Here is a 17,914-nt window from a genome sequence, read left to right as displayed (position 1 = left end):
AACCCAGCCAACCCCTTCAGAAGCCAGGAATAAAATCAATGTATTCCCTCTACAATTCAGGTAGCTCCCCATAAATCTTCCCAGCTTCAGCTTGGTCTCCTAGGACTCCCGGATCAGTTGGGAACCTATTTAATCAGCTGAGATGATCAGCGCTGTTTGTTGCTGAAAGGCCCTTTGAACTCTTTGTCTCTTCGTTGAATGATGTTCCAGTCCCCCGAGGATTTAGCCAGACCGGCCCATTCTGCGTGACAAGTCTCAGGTTAATGACACCAGGCGCTGGCAGCGCTCGCCAAAGTCGGGCTGTGAGCACCCGGGGCACTGGGAAGAGTCGAAGCCCCTCTGCCAAGCCCTTATCTCTGCATCTTCCCGCGGCTCCTCACTTGGCTCACTGCAAAGCTCCACAAAATCACACCAAATTGCAAGCCCAGCATGAAGAACATCCAGGCTGGTGCCAGGGGAAGAGAAGTACAGCTCCTTTCAGGGAGGCTTGGCAGGGGTGGGGGGGTAGGGGGGGCAGAAATCACAGCCCCCTTCTCCCCCATCCTGGGGGTACAGGCTTGGGTTTTAGCATATTTAAGCACATTTTAGGTTTTAGATGGTTGGGAATCAGCCCCACGCCTGTAGCTTTGCTGAGAGATGGCGGCTTCTGGAAGAGGTTTCCTATGCTGGTCCAGCCCTCGGGAGGAGGAGGCTCAGCATCACTCAGGATCTGGCCTCCAGGCAACAAACGTAGAGATGACTCAAACCAACAGGACTCCTTCCACTGGCTTGGACCAGCTTTCAACCAGGGAAACACTGAAGTGTCACCTTCAATAGCCAGGTTTCTCTTCTAGGCTGTGTTGAAGTTGTGCTGGAGGTGACTGCTACCTGCATCCCCAACCGCCTCCGAGCAACCCAACCTGGTGAGAACCAGCCAGATCCTCACCTCATCTCCATCCAGCTCTGGCCCAAGGGGTTGGTGTTTCTCCTTCCAAAGGCTTCTGCTCTCCATAAACCACAACTTAGTATGGACCACCATCAAGACAGGCAAAGCATCCTAATCTACGAGCGCATTAGGGTGTCAGAAAACAATAATCCGAGAAAGAAACACATTATCTGGCCTTGTTACTTTACAAAGTAATTTAAATTAATTTTTCCCTAGAGTGGTTAGGGAGCACTGCAACTTGCCCTTGTCTATTCTCTCCGGCTAATGAAGCTTTACCAGCGACTGCTCGTGAATTCCTATTAAGACCTCATCTTAGAGGTTACAGGGCAAAGCAATTTCTGCTCCTGGGAAAGATGCCTATGAATTTGTAATTGTAAGTCCATGTTTGATAGGGATTAGCATCTGAAAGGGGTAGAGTGGTGGGTAGCAGAGAAAACATTATTTCAATTAGCAGAAGAAAAGCAACTTAACATCTGATTATAGTTTACACTTTTAATTTTCTCCTATTCTGGCTTCTGGGATAATTATTTCCTGAAACTATCCATGCCACTAAGCCAACCAACTCTTTCCTTCTCCTCTTTTTGGCCATCTTGGTCGAGATGCACCCATGTGCATCTGTTGATGAGTTGGGTTTTTTCCTTTTCTTTCTTCTTCCAGGCAATCGCCAGTCTCACCGAATTTGGGGATGGAGAGGAGGATGCCATACCAAACCAGACTGAAATGAGACGTGAAGTTTCTCTTTGCACCAAGGATGTCCAGGACAAGGACGATGGGGCTTTGCTCCACAGCCAGGCTCACGGTCAGGCTTGGGGCCAGCAGCTTGCCACGGTGCTGGTGCCCATCTCCCTCAGGCAGAGCCCTGATGCCTAATGCTTCACTCTGCGTTTGGAAGTTGCCTCCGATCACCCCCTTTCCTCCCACCCCATAAAGGTAGGTGCCATTCGCTCTGCAGGGACTTGGCCCTTGTGCTAACCCGTGCTCCAGCTCTTTTTTTTCTGGCTGCTTGGCCTCCCATTTCCTAATGACGATGCAATCGGTTTTCGGATGGGAGATTCCTCGTGAGAAAGCTTGTTGTTATTTAAGGAAGATCATGAAATCCATCCTTAATGAAAGGACAGGAGAAAACCCTTCCACCAAGTTACACTGAAGCCCGAGATTATCATTTTTATGGGCTTCCAATCTTTCCTGCCTCATGTCTTATCAGCGAATGCAGCTGGAGGCTTCAAAAACCCTCCCAGCTCGCTGTCGATTTTATGGGACGAAGATTAGAGATGATCGGATAGTAAATTATTCATTCCATTCGATATTGCTGGGCAGGAGGGAATATCCAGAGCAAAGTCAGCTCCCTTCTCCCTTTCTGAGCGTTACGTTTTGGGATCCCGGCTATCTGTCACTCCAGCATTGCAGCGCCACCTTCCCCTGCGCTCAGAGATGATTAGGGGTGCAATATGCCCTCTGAACAGACGGAAAAGCCGAGGGGGAATCACGGATGCAGGCTCTTTCCCCAGCAATAAGGCCGACAGGAGTCAGGGGGATTTTCTTCTCGTTTCAGGGTTTTTTGGTTTGATTCCTCCCAGCCCAGGGCAGGGTGGGACAGACCAGGTAGGTGTTTCCTCAGCCTAATTTCTCAAGGTTGCAGGACCTGAGGCTGATGTGAATGTGCTGTGAGACCCCCCCCTGGCAGCTATTGATGACACGGACAGAGGAACAGGGAGCTCAGAGAGGACAAATCCCGGCAACTGTGTGCAAAGGGGCAGCTGGATAGAGGAGAGAGCCCACTGCTGCCTTTGGGTGTAGGGAGAAGCAGCATCACCCGACAGGCCCCAGCACAGACGGCAGTCGGTGAGAACACTGCCCAGAGACCTGTGCCAAAACCCAACATGTGTAAAAACATCTTCCAGAGGGTCCCATGAAATACGCACAGGCCACGGTGATGCTACTGAGCAGCTCTCGAGGGAAGATGAAGGGAGAAGCACGACGCTATCTGGTGCCCGATGGTGGTGCCATGTCTGGGCCCCATCTCAGATGTCTGCTGGGTACCAGCTCCTAGCCAGTGTCCTGCCGGGAGCGGTCCTGGCTGACCCCACTGGAGCATCCAGGCTGTCAGGCAGGAGAAGGGGAAAATCCACATCCTCCCCAAATGAGGGTCCAGGAGGGATAACGGCCACCACTGTGCCACCCCCCTTCTCCCTGCTGCTTACTCAAGGCTTGCAATTAGCATCAATCCTGGGGGACTCACAAATGGTCTAATAAAATGCTGAGAGGTGGTTTTGGGTTTTTTTTTGTTTTTTTTTTTTTTTTTTGTTTTGTTTTTGTTTTTTTTTTCTTAGCCCTGTGTGTGTGTGCAGGAGGGGAGCAAACGGCCCAGCTGAACCCCGGGCTGGCGGGGGGAGGACAAGGATGGCCACGTCCCATTGCCATCCCATTGCCATCGGGGTTTTCATCAGCACATAAATAAGAAAACACATTGCTGTTTAAAGGCATTTTTAAAGAGGGAAAATGAAGGCATAGAGCTGTGACGGAAGAAAAGCCTTTTTCTGCTGCTGTTTATCCACAGTGGCACCCTGGGTGATGAAAAATGTCCTTTTAATAGCAGTGGTAGCTCCTGGTGCTTCCCTGGCAGCATCCATCCCAGGCTGGATTTCAAAGCCAGTGTCTATGGGAAATGAGAGAATTCTGGGGCAAGCGAGGAATATCTGGTTTTGGTGCAAAAAGTTGAAAGAAACAAGCAATTAAAAATTTGGTTTGTGTTTTTTATGTTTCTTTTCTTTTTGGAGCAGCTATTGAAATGCAACAAATAAATTCATCTTTGCTGCTTTTTTTTTTTTTCCTAGGGAAAATACAATCTCGTCTTTACGGGCTGTTCAAGCTTGCTCTCATTTATTTTCTTGATTTTTATGGCTCTTTCCAAAAGAGGGGGAGAAGATGGAGAGGATGAAGGAGGGAAGGAAGGATGGAGGAAGGAAGGAAATGAAGGAGAAAGAAAAATAACCTCCATAAAAACACAGAGCCCCACAACATTTTTTTGAAGAGGAACTGACATCTGTGCTCCGAGCCATATCACCCAGCAACACATTTTAGGCTCAGGAATGTCACTTTGAGCAAAAGTTAATTTTCGGGGGTGGGGTGGGGGTGCGGTGAAATGCCAGTTTTTGGAGGTTATCAATATAAATCCTGAAATCCCAAGATTTGTGTGACCTGGTGTACAGGCAACTGCTCACATGAGTTCCAGGGAGAGAACTGAGCTGGGTCTGGCTCCAGTTGGGTTTGACTAACTGCTGTTAAGGTGACTTGCCCCTTCCGTGCCTCAGTTTCCCCCACTTGTAAATTAGACCTGTAGGGCTTTGCCTCACCACGACTGGCCGATGCGGAAGGCATCGATGCGAGAGACAGCAAGATTTCCAGCACGTTGCAGCAGAAACGGAGAGCTTCTCACCTCTTCAGGTCCCAAGCCACGGCCAGAACTTCAAAAGCACGAGCCGCATGGCTAATTATTTGCCAAAATTTCTGACTTTGCCCCTGTAACAAAGTTGCTGCCATTACAGTGACTTGCTATTTCTCATCCCCCCCCCCCCAGGGTCGGACCCAGCGATATGCAACCAAGCAGGTGCCACAGGCGCTTTTGGCCACAATAGCACATACCTTCCTGATAGCCGCCATGGGCTAAAGGAGATGCACAGCTGGAGCAGAGGGGAGCCTTGAGATAAGCAAACAAGCGATTCCCTGGCCTCGCCAGCAGTCCCAGAACAATTAAATGTCCTTAAATTTCTTAAAAATGTTGGAATGTGCAACAGTAAAGTGTTGTTTGCTCCTCAGGGGGGAGCCGACAGCAAGACCCCCGTCTGGAAGGCACAGCAGCTCTGCCTTCACCTCCCTCCCGCCCCCCCCCTCCCCCCAACACGCCGTAGGATACGGATAGATCCTTGAAACATCGCTATCTTCAGAAAATCAGCCCAAGGTCGCTAGAGCTGGGCTGGGTGGAGCCCTGGGGGGAGAGGACGTGCGGAGGAGGAGCAGAAGGAACCCCATGAACTGCCGCTGCAGCCCCAGGCACCACTTGGGGTGGACAGCAATAACAGAGGGATGTCTCAGACCTTGAATTTTCCGAGGGCAGCAGCAGGACTGGCTTCTCTAGGTCTTCTGATCTGCTGATAAATCCTTCTGCTCTGAACAGCCATTTTATTTTTTCCTGGGCTTTTGCTAAGAGACAAGCGACAAGCAGGCAGCAAAGAGCGCAAGCTCTGTGTGCTTTCCTGGATAGATAACATGGAAGCAAGTCCCGGAGAACCCAAAGTTCACTTTCATTTGTGTTTCTTCATAAGCCATTCTTTTTACTCTGTAACAGGATTAAATTGTTTTTATAGGGCCTTATTATGGGCAGGTCCCCGTGGCGTCACTTCGTTCCTGGGTGCAGCTGGAGAGTCCCTGCCCCAAGGAGTTTGTAAGGAAAAACTAGTAGGGTTGGGAATGGGATTATCCCACATGGTAGGGACGGCCATGGAAAGGAATTTGGGAGAGAGCTGGGAACTAGCCTTCAGTCTTGAACAGCTCAAGCCAGCTCCAGCTTATTTTCAGGACAAATGACGTTATTCTAGATACAGGGGAAAGAGGAGGGGTGAAGGGGGGGCAATCCTGCACTGGTGGGTATGTATTCCTGAGGGTGCTGCACGTTCCCGAGCGTGGGTCTCTTGTGGTGTGCCTGCGCGGGGACTCGGTGCCCAGGCGAGGTCCCTGTGGAGGTGACCACCAGCCCCAGATGCCGGGAGTTTGGATGCTGCCGAGCGGGATGCTCGCCAGCTGTGGGGGGGCTGAGCTTACGGAGGTGCTACGACACACGGGGAGAAGAGTGATGACGAAACCACTGGCTCACAATTTTAAAACTTCCCTTGGGAGTAACTGAGCCGTGAAGCCAAATAGCTTTTATTCTTCTTGCGGGGTAGGTTTATCAGACATCCAAACCCAGCATGACCCGGGAAGCTGCTTAATTTGGGACCTGCGAGCCTGCCGTACGCCTTCCCTATCCTGCGGCATCCGCCCAGCTGATGTGAAGGTCCCGCCAGCTTTGCTGTCTGCCGCGGGTCTTCGTGCCTTTCTACCTCTTCAGGTGTTGAAGAAATTTTGGAAACAGCCCTGAAGGCTCAATAAAACGAACGCCGTGTTTGCTCAGTTTAACAATCTCTCCATTAAATAAGGCGTGGGAGGTGGGAGGCAGTACTTGGCATCCAGTCTGGTTTATTAAATGGTTGTTTTTAAGCCGCAAATGTGTTTTGCTGGGCTGCTAATGACACTTGCTGAAAAGAAAAGAGCAGGGAAGCGGGGGGGGGGGCATGCCGGGCAGGTCCCCGCATCCCCAGGAACCGGGGTCCTGCGGGGTGGGAAGGGGTGTCGGAGCTGGGGCATCGCTGGACCTGCTGTGGGGAGGGGGACCTGGGGGACACCCAGGTCCTGTTCAGCCACGTTCCCCAAGTGCTGCAGCCGTGCTGGGGAAGTCCGTTTCTTCCTCCTGGGCCGACGCAAATATTTTGTGGCTAAGTCCCCTTCCACGCCCTAAGGGGACTGTCACGTTCAGGTCACCGTGCCCCAAATTCCCCCGCCAGCTTCTGCGGAAGAAAAAAAGAGAGGCACCTCCTTCCACCCCTTCCCGCAGCAGGATTTGAATAACCAGGTGTGAGCATCTGCCTCCCTCGTTAATGCGTTTGATAATTGACCAAGCGCTCATTCCTGTGGGAGAGCGGCGTGCCCAAAGAGCAGAGCCCGGCTGCTCCTCTGCGCCCCGAGAGCCGGTGGCCCTGCCTGCCGCCATGCCTGCCCGCTGCCTCCTCCTCCTCCTCCTGGGGCTGCTCCTGCCGCCGGAGCCTGCCTGCTGCCAGGAAGGTAAGTGCAGGCAGCTGCCTGAGCTCCCGGGGAAACTGAGGCAGGAGGGAGGCAAAGAGGGTGCGCGGAGCAGGGGGCGGGTGGGAGCGGCTCGGTGGGGTGGCTTTGGGGACGAGGGACAACTGCGAAAAAGCCTCTTAAGAAGAGAAAAAAAAGTCACGGCTCCTGCCCAAGCTTCAGCGCTGGCTTTGGATCAGCAGGCGGTGGGGACGGGCGGGAGGTCTCGCCGGAGCTGGGACACGGTGACTTTCTACCTCTTTTGCTGAAGGCTGAAACTGCCATCCGTGGGTTTGTTTCTCCTGCTTATGCGGAGATAAAGCAGCTCTGATTTACCTCCGGCAGGACTGTGCACCGAGATGAGTAATCTGTTTTCTTAAGGCTTTTTTTTTTTGTCGTTTTGTTTTCTTCTCGCTCTCGTCCCTGGGCAAGCACTGCGTTGGGTCGCTCCTCGAGCTCGCAGGTTTTCCTGTTAATCTGTAATTTTGATCATTGCTGAGGTGAGGGAGCAAATATTTTCCTCTGCAAATTGCCCTCCCGTTCCCTTCCCGAACACTTAAGAAAGAAACTTCCTATGACTAGGGCATTATTTTTAGGAAATTCGTGGAAGGACTTGTCTAAGGCTACAAATAATGAGGTGTAATTAAAACTCATCTGATGCTGCCAAAGTCCTGGAAAATTCCCTCCCCCTTTCTCCTTCTGATGCCCGAGCCCTGACCGCTCTTCCTGTATTTGTTTACCAACTTGCTGAGGATTTAACAGTCTGGGGTCTCCACTGTCAGCAGGATTGAAAGTTTTGCTGTTGACTGGAAAGGGAAAAAAAAAAAAACAACAAAAACCAACACCTTTAATGAGGATTTAGAGCATGGCACAGCTTCCACGGAGAGGGGAAAAGACGGGGCCCAGCCGACTCTTTCCAAGCACTCAGGGAAGATGTATCAAAAAGCAGATCTGTGTCTTGAAACCAACTGATGAGTTTGGAAACGGAGTTACAACACGTGCGAGGGCTTGTATCGGCATCCGCACTTGGTCTCGTTTGTAGCTGCAGACACACGTCTGTCGGGGTTGCAGATCCCGCATTTCTTAGTTTGGCTTAGAAGATCTTCTTATGGAGGGAAAAAACCTGTCATCGCCATGGGGTGGAACAGGGAGGAGGTGGCAGAACCCGAGGGACAGGCTGTCCCAGGAGGGACATCCCCAGTAAAGCATTCTTCCAGGAACACAGTCCTGTTTCCATGGGTGAGACTCATCCTTTCGGCCGTCCCTCCTGGCAGGAGGCAGCAAGGTGTGCTCCGGTGAGGCTCCAGCCAGGCGGTGCCCCCCAGGGCTGCCATCCGCATACTCACTCCCCGAGGAGATGCTATCAAGCTCTTGCCTCTGCCTGGTTCCCATTCCTCCTTTCTTATGCCCACGAACGTTCCCAGTGCCCGGGGGGGTACTTCAGCCCGATGTGGAGGCATTTGCCATTCCCACTGCCATCCTCATCCCCCTTTGCAGCCAGGGTCTATGCAGTCTCTCAAAACCCGAACCTCTTGATTTTGGTTTGGTGTTTTTCCTTTTTGCTTTGGACGCTCTGAAATCTGGTGGAAAACAGCCCTCTGAGTGAGGTTTCGCTTGCAAAAACATATAGTACGTCCTGAGCATGGCTGTTCGGAGGAGGTTTCCTACCACTTATCTTCTCGCCCTCTTCGCTTGAAGATCACGAGATGCAAATTTGGCGTTTTCAGTCATCGCTGACTTCACTCCCTGGTTGACTTTGAACTCCCTTAACCCCGGCACAAAGCTCCCTGAGGGCTGGACCTGACTATCCCCTCGTAGGCTTAGGCTGGAAACCCTGGCCCCGACAGGAAAAATAAACTACAACTAATAAATCTGGCTGAGATAACAGCCAAGGGCAGAGCGAGGGATGAAGCAGAGCGAGGGATGAAGCAAAGCGAGGCAAAGCTCAGCCTGAAGGCAATAGATGCGTTGGGGGCTGCACCCATGGGGGTGATGGGCAGCAGGGGCAGGAGCATCCCTGCCCATCACACAGGGCAGGAGGGGACCAAGTCCTGCTCTTTCCCACTGCCACCGCCCCCTCCAGTACCCCTACCAGCAGCCTGCCGATGCAATGGGATTTCAGCCAAAACAGGCTGATACAAGAGGGAATTTCCGCCTGAATTCCTCCTGCTTGAGTTTTGGCCCCGCGACCTTGCTGTAAACATGGCAAGTGTCTCTGCGGGGAGGCAGGGAGGCTGAAGGCTGTTTTTCGGGGCTGCTCTCCCGGCTGCTCACCCGGAAGGTGCCATCGCTTTCTGGGCTGGCATATGCGGTGAGTCAGGTGGCCAGGCTGATTCCACTTCCAAGACAAAAAAAGGGGTTTGTTTTGTTTTGGTTTTTTTTTTTTTTTTTTTAAATAAAAGCCTCCTGCAGTAAGGATTCAAGGAGCTGGAGATCTTACCAAAGGTGAGGCCCCCTCCCCAAAAACAGAGGAAGAAGATGAGTGCTGTCAGCGGCGGAGAAGGTGTGGAGCTGGCTGTGGATGAGGAGTTTGCACACACCTGCCTTTATTGCCACTAGTAAAGATTATTTGCTGTTTATAGCAGAGATTTGTCTCCCACGAGACAGATGAAGTGTTCAGCTAACGTCAAGCTCCCGAGTTGGACTGAAGTACCAACGTACCCGTCCTGGGGCAGCTCAGCCTCCCCGGTGCTGGTGGCAGGGGCTGGGTCCGAGTGGTCCGAGGCTGATGGTGGGGCTGGCGGGGAGCATCCTCCACCTGCCCCATCTCATGTGCGAGGGTTGGCGTCTCAATCAGCAAAAAGAGGAAGAGCTGTGCCTCAATAAATTACCAATTAAATCCCAAAGGGATGTGTCTGCTTGGACAAGGTCTCCTTTCGGCGCTGATATTCAGGAAAACACTTGAAGACGGGTTTGGCTACATCTAAGTGCTCTGTTGCCCAAAGGCCAGTGGGAGGTGAGGAGCAGTCATCCCGGCAAGGACTGGCACAAGGTTTCTTCTTCTCATCGCCCTGCCCTCGAGTTCCTCCCACCTCCAGGAATACGTCTAGCAGCGTTCCCATCCGTGGCTGCATCACTGCTCGGGTCTGGCTGGAGAAAAAGGAATCCACGAGGCTGTCCCACCCTGGGAGAGCCGGGCATGAGGCAGCCGGCTCCTGGCCACCCCCTCCCTCCCCCAGCTCCCGCCGCCTGGCCCCCCGCCAGCCCTGCCTGGCCTTTGCGCTGGAGGCTGTTGCTCTGAACGCTTCAGCCTTCCATTTCCCGTCGTAAATCAGTTCGCTGCTCTGGAAACTTGTTGAATAGCACATTTTACCGAAATCCACGCAGGCAACCGTTTGCTGTGAGAGTGACAGCTGCATTTTACACCATCCTTGTCACGGGGGTCCGGGCAGTATTTGGAAAATAACCCGGACGTGACATCTGTGGCATCTGGGGATGGAGAATAAACAGTTTGCTGAAACCCTTCTGCCTTCTTTCACTTTGGGCAAACATCCTCCCTCCCTCCCTCCATGTTCCCAAGCCCTTTGTCCCCCCCATCCCAGAGACACCTGCGCCCCACTGCGTACGTATATGTATGTGCGTATGGGGCCCCAAAGCTGCAAGACGTCGCGCTCCGCATGCAAATGCCAGTGAAACTGCTGTTATTTGCACTTTATTTCATTGCTATCTCTCAGGTGAGCCTGCCTGGATTAAAAGCAACACGCTCTGCTCGGCTTTGCAGGACTGAGCTCTTGGCTGGACATTGGTGAAGATGGACAGGAGAAGCTCGGCAGATAAAGCCTGAGGATGTATTTCTAACATGTGTCCTCTTATTTTTCTGCAGCCCGGGGCAGTCTCCAGCCATGGTCGCAGGGTGTCATCGCAGTGGTTGTGTTTCTAGTCCTGGTGGCCATCGCTTTCGTGGTCAATAGGTTCTGGTGTAAGGAGAAAGTGTAAGTGTTGGAACGCCGGGGGTTGCTCCGGGTTGGGCTTAGCTGCCTCTGCACGGGTCACTTCCAGTCGCCTCCGTCCCCACGCCAGGGCTGGGAACACCGTGATCGCTGCCAGGCAGGGAGAGCAAAGACTCCCTGTCCTGCTCTCCCTGTCCTCTTCGCACTGTCCTGGTCTCCGCTCCTTGTTACTTATTGCCATGTGCGAGCGTATACCATCCTTCCCCGCTGCTCCCTGCGTAGGGACACCCCCAAACAGAGCACTGGGATGCTACCACGAGGAAGACGGGAGAGCAGCAGCATTGTGGCTGGTTTACAAAGGCACGCATCTCGGGGGGCTGGCCTGAGCCTGGTTTCCTATGGATTTGGGGGTGCAGTTCTCAGGTGCCTTATATCTGTGGGAAAACAAGCCCAAAACAACTTCATCTGCAAAGCAGACCAGTCCAAGTCAGCAGAAGGCACTGAGAGGAGCTGGGAGAAGAGGGAGGTAGCCGATCTGTGGCAGTAGTCTCCACCTAGAGCCCACGGCACAGGCGAATGAGGTGGCCTTAGTCATGAGAAAAGGGCTGTGTGGGACTGGTTACCTCTTGCCCGCTGCTGGGCAAGTGGAGCCACAGGCTGCTGCTCCTGCTCAGCTGACCTGGGCTAGCTGGCTAAATTGCAGTAACTTGATCTTGAATCTGAGACAAAAGTCAACAGGGGATGAAGACTGAAAATGCCCTATAGCATGGTTCCCAGTTCCTCTTGACCAGCACTTCCTTGGCTGCTTGGGTTTGGGTTCCTTGGGTTCCTCTTGGGTCCTTGGGTTCCTTGGGTTCCTCTTGGGTGCTTTGGTCTTTGAACCCAAAGGTGCTGGAGTCTTCTTGTGTCTGCACACCCCTGCAGCCTCTCCAGGCTGAGAAGATGGGGACTTGGGGCGTACCCCTATGCTCAGCAGGTTGGCTTCTGCCCCGGATGCATTTAAAGAGGGCCCTTTGGGATGCATTCAGGGCCAATGCATAATGCAATGCATATATATATATATTTATACAGCCGGATTTGCAACTGCAGTCTTTGTTTCCCAAAGAGAAACCTTTGTCCTCAAACTGGAGAAGCCCATGCAGGGGGAGGCAGGGACGGTGTTTCCCACCGCTGCCAAGTGCCCGGCTGCCTCTTCCCAGCCTGGAGGCAGAGGATGCTGAGGAGGGCTTGAGGGGGGCATGGGGGGGGTGGTGGATGGTGGCTTGTTTTAATTAATCTGGCCTCTCTTCAGAAGAGCCGGCAGCGAGGCTTGGCAGCCTGGCGCACTGCCATCCCCCCCCCCCCACCCCCCCTCGTGCTGTCACGGTGACAGCAGCTATCAGCTCAAGCCACTGCCTGTTCATGCCAGTCTGTTCCTCGGAAAAGCCTCCCAAATTGCCCTTGGGAGAGCGCTGGAGGAGGCAGGGATGCTCGAGCAGGGTGGACCTGCACCCACCCACCGTGGCTAAAGCCTCCCAGGGCGGTTCAGTTCATAGGCTTGCTCCAGAGACGAGCTTTTGGGCTCCGGCTGAGGTTGAACACCCCGTCCCTGCCCTGCGGTTCCTTCTGCGAGCGATCCAGACTCGCATCCAAAAGGAAGCCGCTGGGCTTTGTACACACGGACGTGCACACGTACACCCGTCCTGCGCCAGGGCTGCGGCGCCGGCCGAGCCTCGGAATTTCTCTCGGTGTCAGTTTGGACTGTAGGGGACTGTTTTGCAACAGATCACATAGAAGAAGACTGGAAAAACCTGTTCGCGGGAGAAAATAATCCCACATATTGACAAATGAGCCTTGCTGAGTGCCAGCCCGGCACTGGGAGTACCGGCTCCAGAGACAGGGGGTGGCATCGGCGTCTGGGCACGGCCCCTGCAAACCTGCTGCAAGGGCGAGCTGTGTCCTGCCGGGAAGGGGGGGCTGAGGTGGGTGTCCGAGGCCAGGATCACAAGCCCTTATTGTCCCTGTGGTGTTGGAGCAGTTCCTTTCTCTGTCACCATCATGAGCTGCTCCCTGGTACGGCCCCTCCATTGCTCTGTCTCAGCTCCTCTCTTCTCCCTCTCCAGGGAAAACGTCGAGACGGTGGTGAGTGTCGAGGACAAGCAGGATGCTGTCACATCCAATGGCCATGATGGGAGATACCTAACCGCTGCAGCCGACTTCAGGTAAAAGACTTGCTCAGAACCTCTTCCCCGTGGCTCCTGATCTCTATTCTACTCCCCTGGGGGTGGATTGGGCATGCAGAGCCACAGCCTCTCCTGCTCAGGGTCTCAGGTGTCCCATGTACCTGTTTTTGGGGCTCTTATGCTCTCCAGGGGCTAAAGAGAAGGCGGCGAGGGAGTATCCCCCCCCTCCCCAGTCTCTCCCCATCCCTGCAGCTGAGCCCCATGGTCCATCCACCACCTTGCAACCTGCTACACCACATTTTTCTTATGCTACATTACACCTTTCAAGCAGGGGAAAACATCAAAAGTGGACATAGATCACCATGCACATGCTATCAAAACAGTCTTCAGTAGGAATTAGAGCAATTCCCACCCCTTGCTTGACTCTCCTCCTGGCAGGGGGACCCCTCCTGCGCTCCCCACCTTGCCTCTCGCTCAACGCATGACTGGCACCAGCAAGTTCAGGGCCCCAGTGGTGGCTTCAGGGAGGCTGGTCTTGCTGGGGTCAAGCTCACCTCTGTGCTTCTCCCTCCCAATGCAGGTCCAAAGACAGCCAGCACGCCTACGAGAACACTCTGGAGCTGGAGGAGAAGGTGGTCACCACTGCCATGTAGCAGGAGCCCCAGCCATCGTCCCTCCTTCCTCCTCTCACTTTGCTTCCCACTGTTGCGATGGGCATTTTCACAGGGACCCTTCTGCACTGGCATCCCCTGTGTGTGGTGGCTCCCCGACCTCTCCACGGCACCACCATCTTCTGATCTTTTCCCTTCCTGCCTGTGGGACATGCTTTTCTGCCTCGGGGTCTGGTGTCCATGCGGACATTCGTCCCCAGGAGAGGTCCGGAGGTGCCACCTTTCCTGCCCAGCAGTCACCCCACCTGGTTGGTGAGGTTGATGTCCCCAGTCCCAGGGGGATGCTGACCTGCTCCAGACACGGAGGGATCCCCACTGGGTGCCTGGAACCTCCCCGCATCCCCAGCCACCCTCCAGGGAGCTGCTGTTGGAAAACCTGCCCTCTTCTCCTTGTTTCACCCTCCTTTTTATGACCTGCACCGTGCATTTTAATGTCAGAACAAACCTTCTCCCCTGTATATATCTCCCCTGTGAGCAATAAAGAGAATTGCTGCCCATACCACAGCAAAGTGGGTCGTTTTGCTAATCACCCAAAGGACTTTCTGTCCTCTTGAAGTGCTCCCAGCCTTCAGGCATTTGGACAGGGAGGGACATCAGGGGAGGCAGAGCCAGGGTGGGAAAGGTGCTTGGAGACGGGTCAGAACCCCCATCTCCCCTGTGATCCGTCCAGGACAGGATCCATCTCTTATTTCTTCACTTGGATGAAGCCAAGAGCATCTTTGCTTCTCTGTGTTAACAGGGCAGAGAAAAAGGTGGAGCATTTTTTTTTTTTTGCTCAGCATTTGGACTGCCCCAGCGCCACCAGGGGCCGTGTGGGGAGGTGGTCACCATTCCCCTTCATTTACCAGATGGAGAAACTGAGGCACGGCACCAACCCAGCACTTCCCAATGCTGCTTGATGGCAAAAGGCAACGCTCCCTGAATCCCACGAGCCACAGCGCGCAGACCACTAGCCAACTGGGGACTATTCCCAGGGCTGGAGGCTGCGAAGGGCAATCACTTACTGGTGTTTCCAGGATGTGGCTGGGGGCTGCTCCGGGCAGTGCTGGCCGTCCCCGGGGCAGCTGGCCATGGTGCAACCTGCTCCTGCCGGGCTGTTCATTAACCAGGGTCTGGTTTTTGCTGTGGTGAGGACAGCGCTGGGGCCACCATGGGAGCAACGAGCACTCCCAAGCCGCGACGTTTGCAGATTGAAACGAGAGACCTGTAATGCCTTGGCCTCCCCCGGGGACATCAGTTCCCAAGCGGCGTGCAGGGTCCTCCTCTTGACCAGCGAGGAAAGGGTTAAGGGGCTCTGCATTCAGGGTCAGCCCAGGGGCTGCAGGTGGAGCAGGACTGGGAGGCATGGGATGGGATGGGATGGGATGGGATGGGATGGGATGGGATGGGATGGGATGGGATGGGATGGGATGGGATGGGGGTTTTATGAGTGGCATTTTTAGCAGCCCCTGGGTTTGGGGGGAGCAGGGTGGTTTTGGGGCTCTGCTGTGCTTGGGGCTGTGCAAACACAAGGGGGAGGAGGTGGCAGGAGGACATCGGGTACCCGAGCCACCTCCTGCTCTTGCTTTCTGCTTAGCAGCGAGGCAAGGGGAAAGGTTAGCCCTGCTGGGAAACAGCATCTGTGGTGGGTTTGGGTCTGGGGGGAGAACTGTCCTCTGCTCAGGAGGTGCTTTGGAGGCCTGTTTGCCAGCAGCAATGCCAGAAACAGGGAGCTGGGGTGATGGGGCAGGCGGTTCTGCTCCTGCTGTGCGTGTTTCAACCCTGAACATACTTCCCTGCTGCAAGGGCTGTCCACTGCTCTTCTGTGCTTGCTGGTGACCTTAAAATCCCCGAGCCCAGAGGAGGTGCTGCCTAGCATGGTGCAGGCAGCGGGGCTTGCAAAATGCCCGGTTTTCCTAAAGTACCTCAACCTGCTGGGTATTCCCCGAAGTGAAGCTGTGACAGTCCCGATGGAGAGCTCAGCCCAAAACGGGCCACTTCCCACTTCTGGGAGCCCTCTGGGATGGAGCCGGGGGCTGGAGCTGGACGCTGGTGCCACCACCCGCCAAGATCCATTGTCTCACTTCCAGCAGATGAAGCTGCCAATGTCCCTAGCAGGTGGTGACACAAAAATTTAGGCACGGGAGTAAAACAGGAGTCTTCCAGTAAGAGGCCCACCCTGAAAGGCATCTCCCTGAAGAGCCTTACGTAGGCAAGCGTTTTGAAAACACCTTCAAGACTCGGCGTTGAGAAATCCCAGCTCCGGTTGAGAAATTCCATGGGGGTAGAAGAAAACAGGCGGAAGGGTTGGAGGGATCGAGCCCTTGGGTGCGGAGGCACGACGGCTGCCATCCCCCAGCATCACGACAGAGCGGTTTTTCCTTCCTACCGCCTTCCCTGGGGCGGCACGAGGCTGAGCCAGCCCTAGGCTGGGTCCTGGACCTCCCCACTCGTCCTCCTAGATGGATGCTGCTCCCCTGACTTTTCCCTTGCAGGTGCCAAACGTCACGCGGATCTGGAAAAAGCCCAAGCAGCCGGGGTTCAGCGGTAACGCTTGGCTCAGCAGGGTTTAAGGAGGATTAGTCATTGCACGTTCCCGCCGCGTCAGCACTCGGGCTGGGGGCTGGGGGTGTGGCGAGAGGAGGGGAACCCATTAATTTTTACCTCTCGGTTGCAAAAGGAGTTAGGAACGGCATCCTTATAATGAGTAACAGCGGGAGTTTATTCCCTGCCCTGTGCACACCCTGCATACGTGACGATTGCCCAAGCCGTTCCCTCGGCAGTGCCCGGGTGCGGGTTCGGAGTGGAGGCGTGCCGGGGGCTCGGAGGGTCTTCTCAGTGTCCCTTTGCCTGTGGATCCCTCCCACAGCCGTAGGTCCAAGCAGGGAGAGGGATGGGGCTTTACGGCTGCATGTTTTGGGCTAGCCCAGGAACCTTGATGTTTGGTCTTAACCCAGCCAGTGCCCCTTCACAGTGCACTTTCCCAGGGAAAACATCTTCTGCAAGAGCCACCGTGTTCCCTCCCCGGTGGCATCTCACCTCCGCATGGTCCGTGATGTCATCCTGCCTCAGTTTCCCTTGTCCATCAAGCACAACCCAAGGCCGGCTGTGCGAAGCGGGCTGCCTTCCCACAAGCCGTGCAGCCGGCTCGCGGATGCTTCTCGATGTGATCCTAAAAAGAACAAAAGGGAGCAAGAATAAATGAAATTTATTGTTGGAAAATCTTAATTAGATTTTAAGCCCCAAAGGGAGAAAAGTGAGGTATTATCTGACACAGCTAATGAGTGTTAAGGGTCCATTGTTATATTTCTTGTTTACCTTTCTGTGCTGGCTGATACGGCCCGGATCCTCGCCTGTACTGCCATAATTAGGATATCTCATCTCTCCCTGATAGGGTCGGGGATGCTGTTTAAGGCACAATGCTGTCTCATGCCTCCCTGGCAGGATGAGCGTGATCGGGAAGGCAACTTCTGGTGTTGTGGCGCTCGCACCCACCGCGTTGACCCTGTGAGCCGAGGGATGCTCTCCAGAGCCAGGGCTGTACCTGATAGCCCCCAAATGATGGGCACCTCCAACAGCCACGGTGGCCTCTCTGAAGGGCCCTGAGACAACTTGCCTGGGGGCCAAATCCTCCCTAGCAGCTCTCTCCATGCAACGTGGGGGGTGACCATGTCCTCTACAAGTCACCTCACACCCACTGAAGGGGAAGGACACCTGTGGGTGCTCCATACTCCCCCTCACTCCGTAACGCCAGTATCTCTGAAGCTTGGGCTTCAGGAAGATGTTCAGGGTTGGGACCTGCTGTGGACTGTGTAGTATCTTTTTGGGCAGAAGATATTCAGCGTGATCTTTTTGCTTTACAAGATGTATCACAGCTTTCCTTTGTGGCCTAGGGGGGTGCAACTCACCCCTTGCACCCCCAGATAACAGATCATCTTGTTGAAAGCCACCTTTACCCTGAGGCTTCCCTGATCTGCCTGAGGTTATCGAGGCCCTTTAGCTGCAGAGGTTTAAGATGTTTCTGCTCCATCTGTGACCACAATCCTGGAGCAGCTTGGGCAGGTGGACACCTACCACAGTCCTTGGATGTCCACGCAAAGCTCAATGCGCATAGCTGCATTAAACCGCTGGTAAAGGCGGGTTAGCACTGCCTGGTCCTGAGGATATACGAATTATTCCAAGGTAGTTTAATTAAAGCCTTGCCTTATGCAGGTAAACCGCTGCTGGAAGGGCCACCAGCTCCAGCCCTGGCCCTGAGCAGTGTAGCCTGGAATTTATGTCTTGGCGTTGGGTACCTCGACACCCAAGCAATGCTATTTGGACCTCCAGAAGCAATAAGGGAGCCCGTCCCACCGTCGTGGACTTTTGGGATGGGCAAGGAGCCCAGCCACCCAGGTGGGAGCCGGCCACGCGGCA

At 54.2% G+C, this 17,914-nt stretch overlaps 1 protein-coding gene across 1 annotated transcript; it reads left to right on the top strand.

Annotated features, from left to right (window-relative positions):
- Nucleotides 1-6,726: 6,726 nt before the first annotated feature.
- PDZK1IP1 (PDZK1 interacting protein 1) lies at nucleotides 6,727-13,688 on the top strand (the record flags this gene model as incomplete). Its single annotated transcript, XM_082484423.1, has 4 exons — nucleotides 6,727-6,799; nucleotides 10,620-10,728; nucleotides 12,789-12,887; nucleotides 13,429-13,688. 4 exons carry the CDS (start codon nucleotides 6,727-6,729, stop codon nucleotides 13,499-13,501), a joined length of 354 nt encoding a protein of 117 aa, XP_082340549.1. The 3' UTR covers nucleotides 13,502-13,688.
- Between the last annotated feature and the right edge of the window lie 4,226 nt (nucleotides 13,689-17,914).

This window comes from Vanellus vanellus, assembly GCF_965231255.1.
Source record: "Vanellus vanellus genome assembly, chromosome: 5".
NCBI lineage: Eukaryota > Metazoa > Chordata > Aves > Charadriiformes > Charadriidae > Vanellus > Vanellus vanellus.
The sequence above is the reverse complement of the archived record's forward strand: the minus strand, read 5'-3'. Positions and strand labels throughout refer to the sequence as shown.